This window comes from Nestor notabilis, unplaced genomic scaffold (genome assembly GCF_000696875.1).
Source record: "Nestor notabilis isolate BGI_N333 unplaced genomic scaffold, ASM69687v1 scaffold22368, whole genome shotgun sequence".
Lineage (NCBI taxonomy): Eukaryota > Metazoa > Chordata > Aves > Psittaciformes > Psittacidae > Nestor > Nestor notabilis.
In genome coordinates this window covers 31149-54399 of record NW_009941901.1, presented here as the reverse complement: position 1 = coordinate 54399, position 23251 = coordinate 31149, and the positions used below count along the sequence as shown (strand labels likewise).

The following is a 23251-nucleotide window of genomic DNA, read 5'->3' as shown; positions in this document are numbered from 1 at the left end:
CATTCAGACAGTATTAAGACTGGTGATATTAAAGAACATGTTTTAAAAGCTAATGTTAAGTTTCTTGTAAATATTATCCATATGTGTATATAAAGTATTCACATTCATCATATAACATTTGTATTCAGCACCATAGAAACAGAAAAAAAGATAGGGTTTTAGGGTTGTCTTCAAAGCAGTGGTCTTTCAGAAGAATAAATTGAAATACCAAACAAAAATTGATGTACAGAATGTATAATTGTATGAAATCAAAGAAAGTGCAAGGTGATTGACAAACACCCTCTCACTGTGAAAAAATTCATCACTGTTTGTCTTCCTCTACTGCAAGAGTTAAAAGAAAGCCCTACTGCAAAGCAGAATGTGCATTTGGTTAAAAGCAGAAAATTAGTCCAATGACAGTATTAGATTGCATAAGGGTTTAAGTGTGCTCAATGCAGAAAAAAAGACACAGGAACAGCTAATGCAGAAGCTGGATGAGCATACAAACTGAAAGCTCAGGATTTATGAGTTAGCAACCTGTGTAAATCAAAAAAGATGTATATAGTACACAGAATATTAGACAATTTAAAACCTGCCCATTTTTTCCCTTACTAAAATAACTTTAAAATTAGTGAAATCATTAATAGAATACGGATAATTAAAGCCTTTGCTATAATCTTTTCCCATACAGGGGTGGGGTACAATTTGGTTTAAAGCAAGGGCATATTTAGAAGATAAGATAATATAACCATTCTCTGTAACTTAATTTACCTTTTACCTCCAGGTTTCTGAGGTATGTATTTATACTTGATTTACTGGAATTGGTTTTTAATCACACTACTGCCTAAAGGACAAGTGAAAGACTGAGCTTCAACCCTTCTGCTTTAAAACCTAAAAATAGATTATGGGTAAATGTAGTACTTCTACAATGATGCAGGAAAAAAAAAAAAAAACAACAACAAAAAGCAACCCAAGGATATAGTTTGATTTTAAAATTCCCACCTTAATTTACAGAGCTTTACTTTAAATATTTTAACATTTTAAATGCATATGTGTTACTTCTTTAGGAAAAAAGTTAATATGAGATTCTGATGCTTTATTCGGGCATAAAATTAATTTTTTTTTAATTTTTATTTTCAGAGTTGTTGTACACGTTTATGATTTGTCTCTCGATTTGAAATTAAACCACTGCTTGAACAATCTGATCAGTGTGCTAATTAATTTGCTTTTTTTCTACTTTTAATACATTTCATGGTGTAATAAAATATATATGATACGATTTTCCTACAAGTATCAGTCAGGTTAGAAATCTGAACATATTAATTTCGCAGCCTTGGTAGAAAATAAAAACTGTGAGAAGCTTATGAAGAATTCCAACAATAAACTATTGTGACTGCCTTGCTATTACAGCTCATTATCATGATGACAATAACAAGACAAGGGTGGATATTAACAGAAATACAGATAGAAAGCACATTTTTTATATCAAAAAGGCAATTATGTAACTGCACAACAAAAGCTTTTAACAGATACTGCAGCTGGAAATACGAAAATAATTTTCTTGCATTTTCCCAAGAAATGTTGTAAATTGTCTGCCCTGTTAATTTGGAGCTTCCTGTCAAACTATAACAGTTTGCAGCAATCTTACAGATAGACATTCACTTGTCTGGTGTCTTGACAATCATAAAGAAAAAAATAAGTGTTAAAAAGGTACATATTTACTTTTAATATATTTTAGTAAAAGGTATCTTTAAATTATATATAGTTATACTACGTAGTGTTTAGTGTATTAACAGTTTCAGAGGACAGATTAGCTGGATGAAAGAGATGTTTCCTCCTGCCTGACAAAACAAAACCCCAAAGTAATTTCACCAGTCTCAAAATGTATGTGTTTTTCATGACTCATGCTCATTGGCGCACCTTTATTTACTACTTCTATTTTCAATCTGATAAGAGATTTTCAGCTTGCCAAAGATGTGACTGCGAGAGATAAATACAAGTTCATAAATTTGTCTGATTTGGAGCAGACGAACCTATCCATAACACTTCATAACTCAATTTAGTCAGAAGTAACATGTGTCTTTAGAATAACTGTAAGCAAAAGCTGCAACAGCTACAGTTCCTTAACAGGCTTTAGTCAGTAAAAACCTACTTATTAACATTTCAATCTGTGGTACATTGCATTTGTTTATATGACATAAAGTATTAGTTATTTTAAGATTTTATGAAGTGATATCTTATAAAATCTTTTATTTGAAAACTCAATTAATTTTCAATGATAAAAGTTTTAATGAAGAAATTGTGTTATGAATCAGTTTGGAGACTTGTGAGATCTGGATTCAATTGCCAGCTTTCTCTCCCTTGAGACTTCATGTGTGAAACTGGTATTCAGAACAGTAATAACATCTAAAGTAAAAAAAAAGTTAAAACTTGAAACTTCACTTTTTGTAAAACTGTTTCATGTAATGATAACAGTATCTTAGTATAGATACTTTAACAAGTACCTTTTCCTACTGAAGATCTTAAACATCTTTTGTTACGCTGTTTTCTTGCACACTGACTTGATCTGCTGACAAATGAAAAACCAGTGACAGTCTGTTACCTAAATCTCCCTCAATGTATAGGAGACAGCTGAACCAAAGACAGAAAAGTCTTAGCTGCAGCCAAGAAAACTCATGAATGTGATTTTTCTGATGTGATTTAGGTGCTTTTCATCTCCTTAGTGAACTTCAGGGAACTTACTGTTTAATTAAAAAGGCATTGGAAAAACATTTTAATAGTCCTTGCAGCAGGGAGCAAGGCATCATCTCTCTAGCTGAATTCTCTGCCTACTTGGCTATGAGCTGCTGTGCTTCTGCATCTTACAGGCAAGATGAACTGTGTGCTCTGCATGTAGATTAAGACACTGTTGGTAAGTGGATCCAGGTGGGCTCCTCCCCATCCCACAGCAGCCCTTTCTCTCCTGGAGCAAGCATTCAATAAGGAAGGTGAAGAGATAGGTCTGAATTCTCAAGTCCAAGAGGAATTAAAGCTCAGCTCTACATACCCGATATGAGTATTCCTACCATCCATACAGCTCTATCAACAGACTGCCCTTTCTCTCTCATGTTGCTGTGTTTATGGCAGAGGAGAAGCCCACAGAAATGTATCAGATTTGCTCAAAGCATGGCTATCTGATCATGTCCCCATACTAGAGGTATCACCATTTACATCCCCCCTCGGAAAGTTATATTAAAATGTAAGAGTACTTTAGATATTAACTGTTTTAAGAAATGCTGTTTAAGCAGAGAGAAAATGGTTAAAACTACAGCATACAATCTTTCAATCAGGCTTTAATGAGCTGGGGAACAGAAAGGTTTTTCTCATGACTTGGCAAACAGGCGACTGACAATTTCAAGTTTGGCTCTAATACTTGAAACTCTTTTTCTTTCTTGTGGAGGTATCAGGAAATCTCAGGCAGAGAATACAGACCAAGGCACAAAGTCCTTGATCTTACCAAGTAATAATCTCATTCTGAATTTGTATTTAATTCTGTTATACTGTTCTACTTCTGTCTATAAAGTTATGCAGTAATAAAAAAATATTTACAATGATCATGATGAAATGAAGCCAGCATCCTCAAAGAAGGGGTGTATAGCTTTTTGTCTTGCGTCAGACTGAAATAACTCGTTTTGTAAAAAGACACATTCTTCTAGCTCAGAAATTTTTTCTCCCTAAGGACAGTTAGATGGTAACTAAACAGATCCAATATCAAGAGCTACATGTGAGTAACACCTATTCTAAAGAATACCCATTTGGCAATATATTTTAATTACAGCCATGCATGTTGGCAACATCCAGCTTTTACTGTGCTAAAAATCACACATACGTAAGATTTGAAGCCCTGAGGCAAAGAAGACACAAGAAATTCTTATGGTTCAGAAGGCGAAACATTACACCTATCAAGAGATGTAATATTTTTATATCCTGGATTCTGAAAAGAGAAAGAAATAAGACTATAAGGTTGCTACTGGGTAAGACAATTCACACAAGGAAACAAGCTAACAAAAAAGTCTACATTAATTTCCCAGAAACTTATTCTCAGGAAGAGATAACATCTCAATTTTTGTGAGACCTTATAAAATGTTTAATCACTAGCTAGGACTGGATTTCTCAAAGAGTCAAGATGAGGACCTCTAAAGAAATATGTAACCTCTAACTAAAGTAGTAGAGCAGATAATAAACACAGATATTAGTCGCAAGATTAAATGGTTCTTATGATTTATGGCTTCCTATCTGACACAGAGCAGCAATGAAGAATGCCACACTGTACACAAAGGCTAAAATTACTAGTGAATACAGGCCCTGGATCCCTGCCAGTCTCCCAAAGTTGAGATGTATTAACTCTGATTGGATCTGACTGGACAGGCAGTGCTTACTGCTCATATTATTTTTTATTGCCTTCCTTCGTGCCACCGCAGTAATAAATACCTTGTACTACCTAACACATGCCATGAATATGATAGTGTTTTCCTACTGAGTAAATTTGCCAGGGCCCAGATCAAAGAAGCACTTACATGCACAAGTGGAGAAAACTACTTCTCAGATAATAACCCACAATAAACCTTGCCTCATTTCTTAACTGAGTCATATGTGGCTATTTTTCATTGGAAGTGTCAGAAAGACAACTGACTACTGTGCAGATCCAGAACCATCACAAACTTGGCTGACTAGAATGTTTTGGGGACCATCCTATACTCAAACTCATTTGCAGTTTGCATAGTACATAGCCCTACACCTCAGTTCCTAGATGAGCCAAAGACATATATCCAGTACAAATCCAGTATGACATACATGGTACTTGAGCAGTGATTTCACCATAAAGCACAGCTTTTGTGCAGAAATACAGAAGGAAAGAATGATGCTGATTTCTTTCTAATCTAAAGTAAGTTAGGAAGTAAATAGAGAAATGACAGAAGCAAAGTTGGGATTAGAGACATGAAGCTAAAAACCTCTCACCAGATGTTAATCTCACTAGGACATTGTCCTGGGTTCAGCTACAGCAGTCATTTTTTCTCCTTCTTAGTAGCTGGTGCAGTGCTGTGTTTTTGACTTTCAGCCTGGGAACAATGCTGATAACACCGATGTTTTTAGTTGTTGCTAAGTAATGTTTACTCTGACCAAGGACTTTCTCAGTCTCATGCTCTGCCAGGGAGGAGGAGAAGCCAGGAGGAAGCAGAGACAGGACACCTGACCCAAACTGGCCAAAGGGGTATTCCATACCACAGCACGTCATGCCCAGTATAGAAACTGGGGGGAGTTACCCGGAAGGCCCAGATCGCTGCTCGGGTCGGGCTGGGTATCGGTCGGCGGGTGGTGAGCGGTTGTGTCCTCTCCCCTTGTTATTCCTCTTATCATTATTATTGGTAGCAGTAGTGGTTTGTATTATACCTTAGTTACTGGAGAGCTGTTATCTCAACCCGTGGGAGTTACATTCCTTCGATTCTCCTCCCCATCCCTCCGGGAGCGGGGGGAGGAAGGAAAAAGGGGGGAGTGAGCGAGCGGCTGCGTGGTTCCAAGTTGCCGGCTGGGCTTAAACCACGACAGACATTAAAGCAGTAACAGTCATAGTGTACTATATATAAGCATATTACTTCTTATTTATGTAATAGCCTAGGAGTCAGGATATCTGGTAATAACCAGGAAATCTCACACAGTTTGTTAGTTAAAAAAAAATGGCTCTTGTCTCCTAGGCAAGTGATCTAACCTCTCTGTTGGTTGTGGTTCCTCCTGAAGGTATGCAGCTGTATTACCAAATTTACAAGATTCATGGGATAAGAACGAAAAATAAAAATAAACTAGAAGAATGAATCTGTAGACAAGTGAGTCTATACTCCAAGTATTATGACTCTTACTCAGAGACTTGATACAGTAAAATACATATGGAACTTAATCTAACTTTTGTGAATCTGCCTGCAGGTTGTAGGACTCTTCACACAAAGGCCACAGTATTTGGAATAACACATCTTCACATTTTGATAACCCTTATGAGTCACAGAACAAAGTAAATAAGGCATATCTGTGTTAAGGAATTCTTTAGCTTATAAGGATTTGCCACGTCCTATGACCAGAGCTGGGTAAAGGCACAGGAAAACACCCCCCTCACAAATACTAAAAGGAGGAAACCCCCACTGATTACTAGTGGCACTGTTTGCATTTGCACAGTTGCAAACATTTGTATTTATTGAGGTTTACTGGGAAAAAGGCTGCAGAACGAAGAAGTTCATAACACAAACAGGAGTTGAGTAGAATATTTCACTTCTGCTTTACTGACATCTCACACTGAGTATCATACATATAATGTCATCATGCTTGTGATCCAACATTTCTGGGGTTTTGTTTGATGGGGGTTTTTTGGGGTTTTTTTTTTTAGGGTCAAGGATGAGTTTCATGGAGGGTTTGGACTTTCTTCCCTCTCCCCCTCCATGATTTAACTATTCCACTTTCTTCTTTGGTTGGCAGGGGTTCATTGAGTCACTCTTATAAATGTCCACCTCAAATGAAAGACTTTTTAGAAGTAGAAGGCCTTGCAGAATATTCTGAAGTTCACAATGCTCAGCAACGTGCCGAGTTACCTAATCCTTTCTGAAAAGTTCTGATACAGCCAAGTCTGTTCAAAGGGAGGAAGGCTTCGTCCTCACTTCTCTCAGGAAGAGTTCTGAACACCAACTGTGTACAGAGTAACACAGTTGGTTCGAAGGTCAAACTTTGCCCCAGGATAAGGCTAGTTTCAACAGCTGTTTTCTAAATTAGGACCAGGTCTGTTGACCATCACTGAACACTACCAGGAGCAAAACAACAGATTTGAATATAGGCTTAGACCTAATAGAAAACTTAGCTTTGAAGACAGCAGGACAACACTGAATACCATGTAAGATACCTGTTTTCACTCGCAGCTTCACATTCTGTGCATTAGAATTATCTAATAACAAATTAATGTTATCAAATCTAGCTTACCTGCCAGGAAGAAGAGGCAACATTCCTGCAAAAACTAGAAAGGAAGAAGGAAAGGCTATTTGGCCATTCTAAGTCTATAAAATAGTCAAACAGGATTTGAAAGCTCAGTGAAGAGAAGCTGGTCTCTTTTTAATGAAATGTTGAGACTTTGCCTTCAGCTTTTCACAGTCTTTCCTGTCCTGGCCCATGCACTACCCTTTCCCTCATGTGAGCAGAGCCAGCTCTTCTTCAGCCAGTAACTGCTTCCTGCAGTAATTCTGACTTCCAGTGCCGGCACAGAAGTGCACACACCATATGTTCTTTGGACATTTATTTATAGTCTTTTTCTGATAGAGCTGGGCAATTACAAAGAAATAATGATAATCTGTGAACAGAAAAAAGGGCTTCTCCTACTTAAATTTTTCCCATGAGAGAACAGAATACAAATTCCATCTACTTGCAGCAAGCAATTCATGCACATGTTATCTAAATTATAAACAAGCTGTATGAGTAAATATCAGCAACAAACTAATCAAAATCATGACCTATTTATGGGTTGATTAGAATAACAAAAAATGACTGCAAATAAGTGGTGGTTAATTTGTGAACCAAATAAAGGGCTATGATTCTCACACATAAATTGCTGTCAGGGAATAATTTAGCCAGCTCTGGTTAAGAGCCATCTATTTATTAAGAAATCTCTTTAGCACTCTCCAACTGGAGCTGGCAGAATGATTTATCTCTACATACAGTGATAAAGCCAAGGGAAATCAGTACTACTAGACATTTTAAATGTTGGGTTTGATTCCCTAGAGCCCTATAGTATCATTTATAACTATCTAGCCTGGACTTTAGACATGACCATTCTCATTTGGTAACATTTTAAAGCCGCTTTGCCCAGTACAGATGACACAATATACATGGCAGCAGCAAATCAACCTTTCTGTGTTTAAATTACATAGTAAACCAGTGGTTTACACTGGAAAATAACATAAACATTCTAGCAGAAATATACAGCAAGCATTCTTAGTAGCATTCTTAGTAACAAGCATAAATCCCAGAACAGACATTAGGCTCTTGAAGACAAAATGATGCAATCAATTTCCTGGAAAGATTAATATTGTAAACTAAGTAGTAATTCAGATAGGGTTTTCCTTTATCAGAGGTAGTGGTCACTATAAAAGCAGTAGAGAATAAGGTTATTGATTTTAGGGCTTCCTATTTGATTTTAAACAAATGTTCAAGATCATCATGTTGCTGTTAGGACTGGTGTCTTCCAACATGCACCAGTTTTAGACAGTGGAGTAACTAACTGTCCTTGTTTCAAGCCTCTTAAAATGATATTGCATAAGGCCAGAAGGATAAGAAGTTACAGGAAAATAGTTCTAAAACTGTTACAGGGGTGCTTCACAACTGAGTAACAGCACACTAAATCTTTGTCAATGAAAGCCATAAGAAACAAAGCAACTGTGTTTTCTTACAACAGAAGAGAAATAGTTTTTAAAAAGTGACAACTGGCCTGCCACAGCATATATGCCCCATTATCCATCTGCACTCCAATTTCTCCGTTTCTCTTGTTTTGAACTAGAAAGTATTAATATATACAAATAGACTACCTTCCACTTTCACACTTGAGTTGTGATTCAAATTACAACTGCTTTGATCATCATTATTATTATTGCATTTATATTGTAGTTTCTAGACCAAGAAGGTGCTTCTCAAAGTGAGAGGAAAATTTATAGTTGCTATCTACAAAAATTATCTAGATTACTTCCAGTAACCTCAACACATTTGAGATAATACAGTCAGAAATAGCACCAAATTAGAAAAAAATGCAATCAATTTAAGCTTTGTTGCTCTCTTCACTACATATGAAATGCACATGAATATGTATTTTTGCTTATAATTTTAAGGTCAGTAACTTCACACAGTAACTACATACATTATGACACCATGCACATTAAACTGTGAAAGCTGCACACTTTAATCAGAAGCTGTTGTCTGAAGGAAAATAATAACATTTCATCCAAGATTTTTTAGCAAAAACACACAACTTTTTTCCTTGTCAAGAACTTGGGCTGTTCCCCGGTAAAAGGTATGCTGTACAGATTGCAAAAATAAAATGAAAAAGATAGAACTGTAACAAACATCACAAAGGAATACAATTGTGCACTACTTTTCATCAAGTTACTCCCACTTGGTAAGACAAAAAGGAGAAATACAAACTGTTTTGATAGCATTTCCAAATTGAATTTCATTAATACTTCCAAATACCTTCATCATGAGGTTGAGACTAATTTCTGGATAATCTATAGCATCAGGGCTTCATGGGAAAAATGTTACATTTGTGGAAATTTACTACCTGTTATAACCCTTCTAAAAGCAAATGTATGGAAAATCCATCTGCATTTAAAAAAAGAAAACAAAACATAACTCTTGAAATTTGTTCATGAAATCTCTCTACTTCTTCATAATAATTGTTGTACGTGTTTCACCAGAATTATTTTTATCATTATTCTCAGCATTGCTACCTGTAATTTTGAGGTCTGAAAGGGAGGAAATACACTTTCTAGAACTTTTTGGAAAGTGAAGGTCAAAACCTGTTGTAACATCCTCCAGTCATCTTTAAGCCTCAGATAAATCTGGCTCTATTGCATAAAAATTCAAGTGAAGTTCAGTGAATAACCCACTCTTTAGAGACATGCAATGGATCTAACAATAAATCTTTCTTCAGGTTTCAAACTGTCTTTGTAAGTCATCTGTACCCCAACTTAATCGATGACAAACTATAAAACCCAATAATCAAGATCCACCACTGGGCATATACTGTTTCTAATCAGGATACATAGGGGACGTACTCTACCCAGTGGGACTGAAGCACAGAGAAAACATGGGAGTTTTTCCACCAAGTAATTTTAAAAATATGTCCTTAAAGTTTCTTTTCAGCAGTGCAAATATGACCTTTTCTGAACTCTCAAGAAACAGCAACCAGAAACTGCTTTCAGAAAACCCTCAAAATAGATCCCATACCCAATATTTCTCTTATTCATTCTAATAAATCAATACATTTAGCCACAGTCCTGTAAATAAGGGATACTTACTTTTGCTGCAGCATCCTGTTTTATAAAAAACCCACTCTGAAATCCTTTTGATATTGATAAAAGTTTTTAACTATGCGACACCCAAGCATTTAAATCGAAAGGCCAAAATAGAAGGGAGACAATAAAAGGGGCAGGGTAAGGGACAAAAGGGAGAAAAACAAACTATGACATGTATAGCACCATTTTGTTTGCATTATTTTCTAATGATGAAGTCTTTTAAACTTGAAAAGTTGTCAAAAGTACTGGTTGTTCCCTAGATTGCTCTATTTTTAATTTACTATTGTAGATGATATTTAGTTCAGAACTTCTCTGAATGCTTTTCTTGAGTTTCTGAATCACTAAAAATGGTTTCAGGGATTTCAGCCTGCCTAAAGGCATCAGCCCTGTGCTAGCTTTAAGCAACACAAAATGTGCTGGAATTGATATATCCCTTCATTTTGAGGTAGAAGTCAGTGCAGTGTAAGATTAATATGTGTTTCTGAAGTACTAAAGTATATTTTGATATAAGCTGTAGCTGCTAAATCCCAGCCCATCAGAATCCCCTAGCAGAATGATGACTTGGCAAAGGTTTAGGAAATGAAGTCTGTTGACACAGCAGATTAATGCATTTGTTTGCTTACTACCAGTCTCTCTTCAAGTAATATTATATATATTTAAGGTTTAATGAAATTAGATTACATTTTTATACTGTCAGGGTTATTCTCCTCTGTAATATTTGTATTTTAATAACAATGTGGATAGGTAAGTGAATGTGAGGTGGATGAAGAACAAATTTTCCCTTTACTCCTGCCTATCTGCTTCAAAGAATGAGATTTTCGAGTAACAAAGACAGAAGAGCATTCATTTGTATTCAATCCAATCTATATGCCTACCTTTCCACTGAATCAGCTTTGTGCATTTTAGAAGACAGTTTTTGTAAGAATGTTGTAATGAATTATAACTACAAAAGTTACACAGAGTACATCTTGCACAGCATGGGTTGGATCCATCCTGTTTTACACCACTAGGTGTAAATTGCTTACTTCCAGTAGTTACATTAGAGTTAGACACACTTTTCTTTTGGCAGCAGAAAGCACAATGACATCTATTAACACAGCATTTAGTAAAAATGTAATTTAGCCCAATTGATTTGCACATTGTACTGGCATATGATAGACAGAGGATAATTTAGGTTGGAAGGGACATCAGGAAGTCTCAAGTCCAACCTTCTGCTCAAAGGACAGATAGCTATAACATAGACTGGGTTGCTGTCTGGTCTTGAAATCCTCCAAGGATGGAGACTGCATAACCTTCCTGGGAAATGCTGCTTGACACCCACTGCTAGACTGTTCACAGAGTGAAAAGGTTTGTCTTTATATCCAGCAGTCTGAAACTCTCTGCCTGTTGTCTGTCATCCACCATGCACCACTGTGAAGAACATGGGCCTGTTCTCCATGTAATCTCCATGTAGGTATTTGCAGGCTGTTACTAGGCCCCCTCTGAAGCCAGCTCTCCTCTAGGGTGAACAAGGCCAATTTCTGCAGCTTTTCCTCCTAGGGCATGGTGCTCCAGCTTCTAACAGAAAGTGGCCCTCCACTGAATTTGCCCCAGTTTATCAAAATCCTTCTTGTATTGTGGGGAGGTCAAAACTGGATGTGGTCTAAAGTGTGTTGTGATAACTTCTTCCCTTGATCTACTGGCTAAGCTCCTGTTAATACAGCCCAAGATGAAGCTGGCTGCCTTTGCAGCAAGGTCATGCTCTTGGCTGATGTTCAGTTTGCTGCCTACCAAAGCTCCCAAGTCCTTTCAGTAAAGCTGTGTCCTCAGCAGTCAGTCCTGAGCCTCTGGCATTGCACAGAGTTAGTCCTTCCCAGATTTGGGATTTAATATTTGAATCTCTTGAATTTTGTGAGGTTCTTGCTAACCCATCCCTTGAGCATGTCTAGGTCCTTTGGATGGCAGCGCTGTCCTGCAGAGAAAGTACTGGTACCCCAGCATGCTGTCATCTCCACACTGGATAGAGTTGCCTCCTCCAGGTCATTGATTAAAATGTTAAATAGGACAGTACTCAACTTCTTACCACTTGCATACAACCCCAGGTCCCTCAGCTGTTCCTCATAAGACTTGTGTTCCAGACCTTTCACCAGCTACATTGCCCTTCTCTGGATCCACTCCAGCACCTCAATGTCTCTTCTTATAGTGAGAGGCCCAGAACTGAACACAGAATTCGAGGTGCAGACTCACTAGTGCCAAGTACAGGGGGATGATCACTGCCCTGGCCTTGCTGGTCACACTATTGCTGATACAGGCAGGGATGCTTTTGGCTGCTTTGGTTGCCTGGGCACAATCTGGCTCGTGTTCAGATGGCTGTCAACACCTCCAGGTCCTTTTCTGCCAGGCAGCTTTCATTTCTTTGGCTTTTTTTTTTCCTTTGGCTTTTTTCTTTTTTTTTTTTTTTTGGCTTTTTTTGGAGCATCGTAGCAAAATTCTAACTCCAAATTCAATTTGCTACCACTTTTAATAATTCAGGTACATTAGAAAATACACAAGAATTAAAACCTTTCTCGATCTGGTAGTAACTGTAATGCTATTCTTCCACCTTTCCAAAACATAGACATTCTATATGGTGGTAGAAGCTTGGGATAGATGACATTGTATGTGGGAGTAAGGCTGAACACCGGAGGAATTCAAAACTATTAAGCCCGGTCTGCTTCCAAAGCTATTGCTTATTTTCAAAGTTAAGGCTGCTTCCTTTTAGTTTCTGTTGTTTACATAAACAGTGATGTTTTCTCAGGAATCTTTTACCACATGCAGTTTAGGATCAAACTAAATGCTACCAGCTCCACGGCTTCTACACAAGAAAATATCTACCAAAAAGGTAATTTTTCTGAAAGGTGAATATTAATATTTCTTGGAAAATAAAGCTTAGTACTTTTGCTCAGCTGGGAGGGTGGAGCAGGGCAGAAGGAATGCTAACAAAGTCCACTGTGATCGAGTGAAACAGAAGTGAAATAGAAGTCAAGAAAACTTCAAGAATGCAATAATGTTCCCTGGGTTTTTTTATCATATGGTTTCTCACAGTTATAAAACATACACTGTCCAATTACATAAAAGCATGTGCTGGAGTAAGACTAAAGTTTCAGCTAAGGTAGTATCCCGCTTCCATGAATGACTAAAAGGTCAGAGGTACACAGAAGAATGAAAGTGGAAGGCAAGCATACATCATAAGGACTATAGGAGCATACCTTTTTAGCAGTAAGAAAGATTCATAAAAAGAACCTACAATCCTTATTGAACACAATTTATTAATGCATCATGAAATGCGAAATTTTAGATCCTCACTGAATCAAAGATAAGAGTGAACACAGCAAGGGAAGCTAAAAATTGAAGACAACCTGAATTATGACAAATTACAAATTTAGTATGTATCTTTGTAATTCGGTTTCTGTCATGAGATCTCTACAATAGAAACAGCACTTAGTATTGACATGATTTCATTTATAATGCTATGGTTTACCAACCAGTGGGATGTTTTGACTGGAATGGTCAAATCCAAGCACAGTTTTAACCCATTTAAAGGTTTTATATTACTACGAATCTTTCAAGGAGGACAAGGAGAAAGATATAATATGCAAAGTAATATGCAAAGTAATACCATCTCACCTGAATGCACCAAATTACTATAAAATTTCTTCCAACTCAAAAGAAGCAATCTTCTCTGAAAAATGGTGTCACGTTTTCAAGGGAAAATTAAATCTTACATTGAGCCACAACGCAAATTTTATTTAGGCTCCTGATAAATAACAAGCTATAGAATATATAATTTTCATTAGTAAATAATAATTTTATTAATTAAAAGGATTGTTCCAGTCTCTACTGAATCAATGTTATTTTTTTAAATTTACTTCATTGATTGCAAAATCAAATAAATATGATCAGGATATTTTTTCCCTCTTGTTGATCAACTTTTCTAAGTTTACCATATTTGGCACCTACTCATTGTGAGACAAACTACTTTGGTTTCAGATGGGTAAACAAGCCATTGGTTTGATCAACTATTCCCTTCTAACATACATAGGACTAAGTATTTTAGAACTACTCCAAGTTCTATGCCATGGGGCTCTAAACTAAAATAGTCCAACTTAGTATTTCAGACTCAGCTGGGGACATCCTTGTTCTGGAAAAATAGTTCTCTGACACCCTTGCTATTTTTAAGACGCTTGAAATTTTGAACCAAGAAGGTAATATTTCTAACCAAGGCAATTTTAGGTGGAGGATTATTTTTCTTTCATTGCTAAGCTCATACATAAATGGGCGAATAATAAGGCAGGGTGTGAAACTGCATAATGAATGACTTAAAAATGAGATGAAAAGGAAAGGAATAAAATTTATGTGAGCAGAAAAGTCAGAAAGAGAAATAGCAGTAATAGTATTTGCTATTTTTAAAGTTATTCTTATTTCAAAGGATCCTAAACCATCTTATCGTGGGTGAGATTATACCCTGAACTACACAAAAAAGAATAAAAGACAGAGAAACTTCTGAAGTCCTGTTTGTAGAATTTCCAACCATTCACTCCCTCAAAAGCATGTAGGTTTCATATCTTCAGAGGAGAATAGGAAACAGACACCGAAATTTGAGTTCACAATATAACATAAACAAAGGCATTGTGAACTGCTGAATTCACCTACTCAGAGAAGGTAGAAGATAGACAGGTGAATGCTATCAAAGAGGAAAAGCTGTTGTTCAAGGTGCACTATATATATTTCAAAACCGATTCACAGAACATTAAAATTCATAGACCTCATAAACTTTTGCAGTTATTGCAGCAAGTCAGATTTCATACCTGTGGCAAGATAGATGATATGGAAAAGCATGTCCTTGCCCTGCACGACATCCACAACTACATGGGAAAATCGGCTGTTGTCTTCCATGAAATAAGGAATTGGAATAACTGGTTGAACGACCTCATGCATTAAAAAGAATTTTTGAGCATCTTGAAGATTTCTCTCTGTCAGATTTACATACAGTCCCTGGTCCATGGTGCCACACTGTAAACATAGAAAAGTAAATTACTATATGCATCAATGATAACAACAGATTTACTCTCAGATTTACAGCACAGGAAAAGTGAAACCCAAGAATATATCTTGTAGTGACACTGTGGAATTCTACTCTCGGGTCTTATTTTGGTGCTGACCAGTCTGTCCACACAGTGATTGAGGAAGCTCAGCTTTCCTGAGGCAGTACTGTGGAGGCCCCCTAACTCTGAACACCACCAAAGGGCACCTGACTGACCACCACAAGTAATATTTTGCTGTACCGTATGTTCCCAGGGCAGGAAGGAGAAAAACTACCATCCAACAAAACACAGAATCTTCTGACTAGTTTGCTTTATAATTTACACAGTCACAGTGCTAAAGACTGGAAAGCATACACTAACTACATGCAAATTTCAGCCATGTATAAGTCAAGCAAAATAAGAGGCAGTTAATTTTAGCATCTTTGTGTTTCGGTCTTCAACTATCTAAGGACGCAAAAGAGAAAGCTGCTAAGTGGATGTGAATATGTAAACATCCACATGTTTACTCACACGTAATTGCATTAGAGAAGTAAAGCAGTACTTTACAGCATTTATCAAATATGTCAGTGATGTGAAAGGCATACTTAAGTCATACTTTTTTATTCTACATTATAAATTAAGCCATGAATTACAGCATGAACAAAATAATACAGTGTGCAAAACCCTACCAGTTATTTTTTCATTATTGCCATGTTTTCGATCTGAAATTAAGTGATCAGTCCAAACCCACAAATGTTAAGAAAAACTCAGATAAATGATTTCATAATGAGAGATAGTATGATGAGGAAAGGCAGTTAAGCAACTGTCAGGAAACAATTACTTGCTCTGCGTGCACCCTGCATATCAGACCAGTGAAAAAAATAAACCACGCCAAAAAAGAATTTTTCTGAATCTATCGATCAGGAAAGATTCCAGCTGGAACACCATAGCACACTGAAATGCACATGGTCCTTGGTCTTACAGTGGAAATTGTCCTATCTAAAGAGAAAAGCAACAATCTCTGAAGAAAAATAGTGTTCCTCAAAACTGGGACTCCTATAGTAGTCTAAGCTGGAAAATATTTCATTAATATAATTCAGTCTTTGAAATGCAATGTCTGATGTCATTGTCACTATGTAGCAGTAGTCTTCATTCAAATCACATACTTTTGTTATTGCTGAGTAGGTGAATAATCTGAGGATAAACCTATTTCTGAGACTACATGAACAGAACTTCTGATAATTTATCATAAGGACTCTACAAACAAAAAGCACAAGTCCTCCTTTGTGGGAAGGAAACCACACACTCAGCCAATGAATATATCCCATCTACATGAAGTATGTACTCTAAAGCATTATCAAGTCATAAAAAAATGGTTATGCCTAGCTCTAAGCATTAGACTAGCTTCTGGTATACATTACTGCTACAGTTATGGAGCCAAAAATCTAACAGGAATTTCAACAGAATAAAAGATGGCACCCACAAAAGAACAGAAGTTTGACATTACTAATGATACCTACAGATAACCTAATGTCAACTGGCTTCGATACTGTGTTTTAAAAGGCCACATTACAGCTTTTAACACTAATGGTGGCCTGCTGATACAACTGTTGCCACTGCTCTTGTGAACTGGATGAAGTAGTAGCCATATAAAAATCAGCCAGACTATCCAAGCAATAAATTTTTTCAACACCTAAGCCTTGACTGGAATTTAGAGATGAGCACCAACAGTACAGCAGAGACTTAAACTGTTTTTACACAGCCATCAGGCTGTCATCTTTGTTTGTATGTACCATCTATATGGGGAGATCTCACAATAACTATCAAAATATTAATAGAAGGTTTGCAGGGAGGGGTTAATAACTTTTATTGGACTTGCTTTCCTAGTCAGAAAGGTAAGATTTTTACATACGAGCTTTTCTTCAGGCTTTCTCCTTCAAAAATTTAGCCTCACTTAGACCCTCTTAACTATGACTATTTTGACAATACAAATATAGTCCACTTCTGCAGTATGGCTTACTTAAATGGAGTCTCATCACTTGGAGCTAATACCAAACATACTACCTTTAGGAAGGGTAACATGGCTCTGGCCTGTAACTCAGAGCAAATTCAGTGTAATATTTTCATTTATATGCATAAATCAGGAAGTAATTAAAACTATCTACAATCCCCAATGGGTGATTCTGTTTCATCCTTGCAGAGATCTCATGACTCTTACAAGATAGGGAAGGCTGTTACAGAAGTAGCACTGAACTTGTGAAATTTCATTGAGATTAAGGGCGGGTGAAAGGTGGATAAAGGCAAACACAGTGTATCTTAGTGAACAGCTATTGTTGTTAATGACTAAATTAATGCTGTTCTCTCTTCCATTTCCCTTGCTAGAATCACACTTACTAAAATTTTCCTGGGAGTGGTTAATATGCAGAAGAAAACAATGCCTATGTGCTTACTTGAAATACCTTTTTCTTTATTTAGAAAGACCCACTAATTAGTTTCATGCTGTCAGTCAACTGCAAATTATTACACCTTCTGAGGGTGACAAGTTCAAATGAGGGGCACCACACATCACAAATCCTTTTAATCAGACTATTCAACAAGTGTGGGCCACCCTGAACAGGAAAATATACAAAATCATGACCGCTCCTCCTTCACCCCATTCCGCTTTCTGTCTTTTCTGTCAGACAGTGTCCTCTTTTCAGGTTCTACTAGCACAAATGCAGTGTAAAAAAGAATACCAGTTGGATCATACTTAAGCTGGAATTAATATTACCTTGACAAATAACTATAGTGTTTAGTGTTTCATTTTGACAGAAGACTGAAATTAAGCTTTTTCTCTCCTACCCTTAGAAGTACATCTGCTTTCCAACACACATTATTTTGTGGAAGATAAAATAAAGTATGTTGAAATAAAGGGACCTCTTCAGCCTTTTTTTTTTTTGTAATTTTTTTAAGATTGTAATACTGCAAAACTGGACTTATTAACTATGAACCATAAAACACTTTGAAAAACCCTCATGTAAACTATTGTCCGTCTCCAATTTTTCTGTACCTGAAAATTAGGGTTAGGATTGGGATATGGAAGCCAAGCAGAGCGAGAGTTTTCCTGGTATTTGAAGGGTCCATTAAAGGCCTGAGTTACGGCACTCAGGTTGAAAACACAAACTGCTGATGCTGCTATGCTGTTCCTGCAAAAGAAATACAAACATTAACCTAAGTAACAACATTAAGATGTCAATTTGCTGATAAAAAAATAAAAACTACAATAACTCTCCAATCCTTCAAGTAATTAACAAAGCAGATGTGATCAAACAGGAGATGATACCTCAATATAACGATAAATGACGTGATGACCTGAGGCACCAACACTGGATTTAAAATTTTTGTCAGCCTTGCCAAGTAGGTGCTGTGCAAGAAACTCAGAACTTCCTACCTTCTGCTGCTACTCCAAGACCACAGGGCTATACTTCCATACATGAACATATGCATTAAGAACACCTTTCTTCCAGTTACAAAGTTCAGGATGAGATTATTTTTAGGGTTCATTAGCATTTCTTCTATACAACTAGTGGCAGCATGACAAAAGTAAGGGTTTTCAATGTATGGTATGTCTCTAGATCCTATGGACCCCTGGGTAAGACACCTCCACAAAACTCCTGCCTTTGAAGAGATATTGTACAGCAATAAGAATGCACCAAGAGAAAATAACTTGGACTGCATACTTCACAAGACAGAGGAATAAACAGAAATAAACAGAAGCCAGGCAAACAGGTTTTCCTGTTCTTGTCTTGAAAATGTGATATACATGACAATAAAGTAATTCTGCACATTGTAAATATAATCCAGTAACTATGAGTGCTCGTATTCATGTTCTGAATGCTTGTATGCATTGTTCTTTTCCACAATTTGAGATAAAGGGATAGACAATGAAGGTAACAGTTTCACAAATTTCCTCTGCAGGTAAAACTGCTGACAATTGATCCACACAGCATTCTTTTTTCCTTTGACCCCCCCCCCCCCCCCCCTTTTTTTTTTAACTTAGCCTGTAATTTACACAAGGGTTAAGAAAGCCTACTGTAGAAACCCAAAAATGTTGGAAAGAAAAGCTAACCCCAGGGGATCAAATCTATCAAGAACTGAAAAAAAGGAGCTAGGATATATGGATTTAATAGCAGGACAAAAGAACAATTTCTTACATTTCTCAGTCTTATTTCAAAGAAACCCCAAAATTTGAAGATTCATGCTAACAATTTCTTTAGAATCAATTATAATTTGATTTGGTATTTCCTTGCCTACATAAACTATCACCACATGCAGATTACTAATATTATTAACTATACCAATGTCTTCTTTACTTTTTTGAAGTCCTTAAAGAACATTAGACTCATGCTTATATATCTTTTCAGATAGTCTGAAAGAAAAAAAATCCAGCTTCATTATGAAGCAAGGGCTACAGTGGGCTTAACAGTCAATGACACATAAAGAGTACAAGTTTCGCTATTACCGAGTCTTTATTGACAGAAATGCTTCAGCTTTTTCCCCACAATATTAAAGTATATTCACAATACATTAAAAACACATTAGGGTATAATAAAATCCTTGCAATCCTGAAGGCACTGAGATTGAAGAATGCTGAATGTGGTTCAATAATACCTGATGCTGTTACACCAAGAGAAAGGAATATGTTGTTCCCACTCATGGGAAACCCTGTTTCTGTGGATAACTGTCAGCTGCAGAGCTGAAAGGTATATCATATGGGTTGTGCAGGTATCTGTGAGCAGCTATTTAGCATGGAGAAGTAATCCTAACCATACAACACTGCAACAATGTCAAAAAAGTTTAGCTAAATATTTGATTACATGAACAAATATGATTTAAATAAAGCTATCAAAAAAAAAACCCACCCCCTAACAGTTGTAATGAATTCCTCTTTAAATGGTCCATCTCTTTTGGACAAGGCAGAACAGAGAGCCATAGGGGAAGAATGAATTAGCAGCAAGGTTTCAAATACTGACTACTTTCATGTGGCAAAGATAATCTTACATTAGCAAGTCCATTTTCAGAAGAGCCAGAGTGGGCTGATGACAACCCTGATATCCTTGCTCAACCTCAGAAACTGGAATTTGTATCACAGGAAACTCCATCATTCTCCAGATTGTCAGGGCAGCCCTTCTGAGAGAAGAGCATTGTTTCCCTTCCATGGGTAAAGCCTTGTGGATTTTCTGGAGCAGAATTCCTTTGGTTAGGCTTTCTGTGGCAGGACTTTGACAAAGCTATTATCCAATGCCACAAGTCATGAATCGCCACAGCCTGATTCAAGCAGCCCCTCACCTAGTCATGCTCACAGCATGAGCTGCCAGCCCAGGCGTGAGCCCAAGTCTGCAAGATGCCTACATGTGTTAATAAAGGATAGCACCAATAACATGGAAAGTAGCTTAAGCTCAAACTCATGCTCATTGTAACATATAGGCTGCTCTCACTGAGCAACACATGAACTCCAGTTATAATGGTTAAAGTAACAAAGGACATTTGAGATGTATGTCTCTTTTTTTCTAGAGTTAAGCAACTCTTGATATCAAGCTCAGAATCCAGGGAACTTTTATTATGTTCATCAAGTGTTTTAATATTTTACCCTCAAAAAATATAATACCTAATATTTTACCAAACTGTTACTTTTAAGACCATACTGTACTTTTTTTAATTTTACTCTATTGATACAACAGTTTCAGTTGAAAATTAAATTCTTGGTTTGAGCCTCAAACTCACATGAGTGTATGTTAGGACTGTAAGATCACCTCTTGTGGTCTTTTGGGTAAGGTCATTTTCAAATGGGCAAATTACATCATGTCAAATCCATGATTATGTCACATTATAAGTATAAAATATTTATTTTATAAACAAGTAATGTATTTATGTACTACAATAGTGTGCAAAATAAAAAAATAATGTCTTTATAAGGATGTACGAAAAAGATGACTGAACAGTCTTAAATACAACTGGCTCCCAGCTGTAAGGAAATGTTAAGAATTCTTCCTTCTTTCATACACCTTCAACAGTTCATGTGGAAAGCATTTAGAACTGACACTTGTTCACAAGAGGACAGTGCAAAACAGTAGTTTGCAAAGCTAAGCAAAACAGTAATTTGTATTTATGTTTACCTGGCACATGCAGAAGAGAGCAGCTCAGAACTTTAGTTCTGTCATGAATAGAAAGAAAATAAAACATACCATGGAATTTACTTACACATTAGTGGTAAAAATCCCATAGATCAAGTCCAATTCTGGCAGAAAGAAAGTGCTCTGTAGTTCATTATAGTAAAATGGAATTTCTCCGGGGCGAGAGCAGTTCAGCCGAGCTTTCATGAACGTAGTCCAGGTATCCTCCAGCACGAACTTGCCACCGATGTCATTTTTGCACACCCGAGCAGCACGAGAAAAGACTGTTTTCCCACAATCATGTTCCACTGCATTCTCCCGGAAGAAAAAGTAGGTGAAGTTCCCAATGTCATAAGATGACACAAAATTTGGCTCTGAAAATAACAGAAGAAAAGATTATTTATTACCTTCTTGTAATACATGCACTCATATTAACATGGAAGTTAGAATGTATCTTAGAATTAGATTTAGGAAAACACTCCTTTTATTATCCCTGCAGGGAACTGGCCCCATGACATGACTGAGTAGGCAAGCTCATGATCTCGTGAGGATTACAAGCTACATGAACACGGCTGGACAGGCTTCTGCTCAAGGTGTCTATAACACGACTGTGCTGGACAGCCCTAGCCCAGCTCACCATATTCTACCATCAAAAGCATCAGTGAGTTTATCTGTTGTGTTAACTCTGCTTCTGCTTTGTCACCATGCCAGTGCTCCAGATTAGTGGTTATGGATGGTAACTGAGTGTGACTAAGAATGTACTCAAAGGCTGTAATAAAAAGAAATAGAAGGCTATACAAGAGCACTTGATGGTAAGATAACCACATTTCAGCCCTATCTTGCTTAAAGATTTTGATAGTATTACAGCATTCTTTTTCTTTTTTCATTTTTTTTTTTTTAAATTATTAAAAACTGATCAAAGAAACTGATAGTGATGCAGGAGGAATTAGAGAATATATTAAAAATATCTTGAAAACATATAGTAATATTTTTTAAAAGAACAAAAGAGAAACAATGCATACCAAATACCAAAGACTATAAACATGTGGCCCATTTCCCAAAAGGATTACTAGAACTGAGGAGAGTCCATGACCTTAAGAGATTGACAACTTTCTTAAACAACTTGATAACTTTCTTAAATACAAATTTGATATACATATTTGTGGAGAAGAGCCCACCTTGTGTAAGGAACTGTTACAGAACCCTAAGAAACAAGCAATTCTGGTGTCCTCAACATAAAAAGGACATGGGGCCATTGGAGCAAGTCCAGAGGAGGGCCACGAGGATAAGAGGGCTGGAGCACCTCCCTTATGAAGACAGGCTGAGAAAGTTGGGGCTGGAGAAGAGAAGCTCCGTGGAGACATCATAGCTTCTTCCTGGAGGCCCATGGATCTAAAAAGGCCTAGGATCTCACTGCGAAGCCAGAAACACAACTAAAAGCTCTCAAAGTGTAGAGAATAATGAACTACAAATAAAACCTTCATGAATTTTAAGAATAAAAATCATATGAAATGCATTCAGGAAGTTTTCAGGGTTCTTGAAAAATCGCTGTCAATCTTTCAAGACAGTATTTTTAAGTTGCACAGATAATCATAAAAACATGTATAAATAAAAACTAGTACTTGTATTTCATGGATATAAAACTGAGAAACAGTATATACATCTGCAAATACCTATGCATATGCTTTATTGATTATGCACTGATGAAAATCTGACCTGCCGTTGAAATTTGTGAAAACTATTTTCATTTGCATGAAATGTAATAATCTCAGAGCTACCTCAGGGTATTCTGTGGGTATGGAACGATTATCATGTCAGAGTTCACTTTTTTCAGTTTCTCTTTGGAAAAAGTGAACTGGATCACTTCAAAGTTTCAAAGAAAAAAGGAGATTCCTGTCTCAGAAAAAATAGTTTGTATGTTTCCAAATATTGTGCTGTGAGCTGTTTGTTATTTGTTGACAGAGAGGCCTCCCATGAAAGTTTTTTAATGCAGGAAATGAAGTGA

General features: G+C 36.7%; 1 protein-coding gene across 1 annotated transcript in view; it reads right to left on the bottom strand.

The window, feature by feature from the left end:
• Positions 1-23251, bottom strand: part of LOC104410853 (semaphorin-5A-like) — a gene marked incomplete at both ends in the record, with an annotated part of 47249 nt that overhangs the window by 5538 nt on the left and 18460 nt on the right. The window contains 3 exons of the mRNA XM_010021123.1: positions 14879-15083; positions 18144-18279; positions 21335-21620. Coding sequence (XP_010019425.1) covers positions 14879-15083; positions 18144-18279; positions 21335-21620 — 627 coding nt within the window. The remainder of the gene's footprint in view (positions 1-14878; positions 15084-18143; positions 18280-21334; positions 21621-23251) is intronic.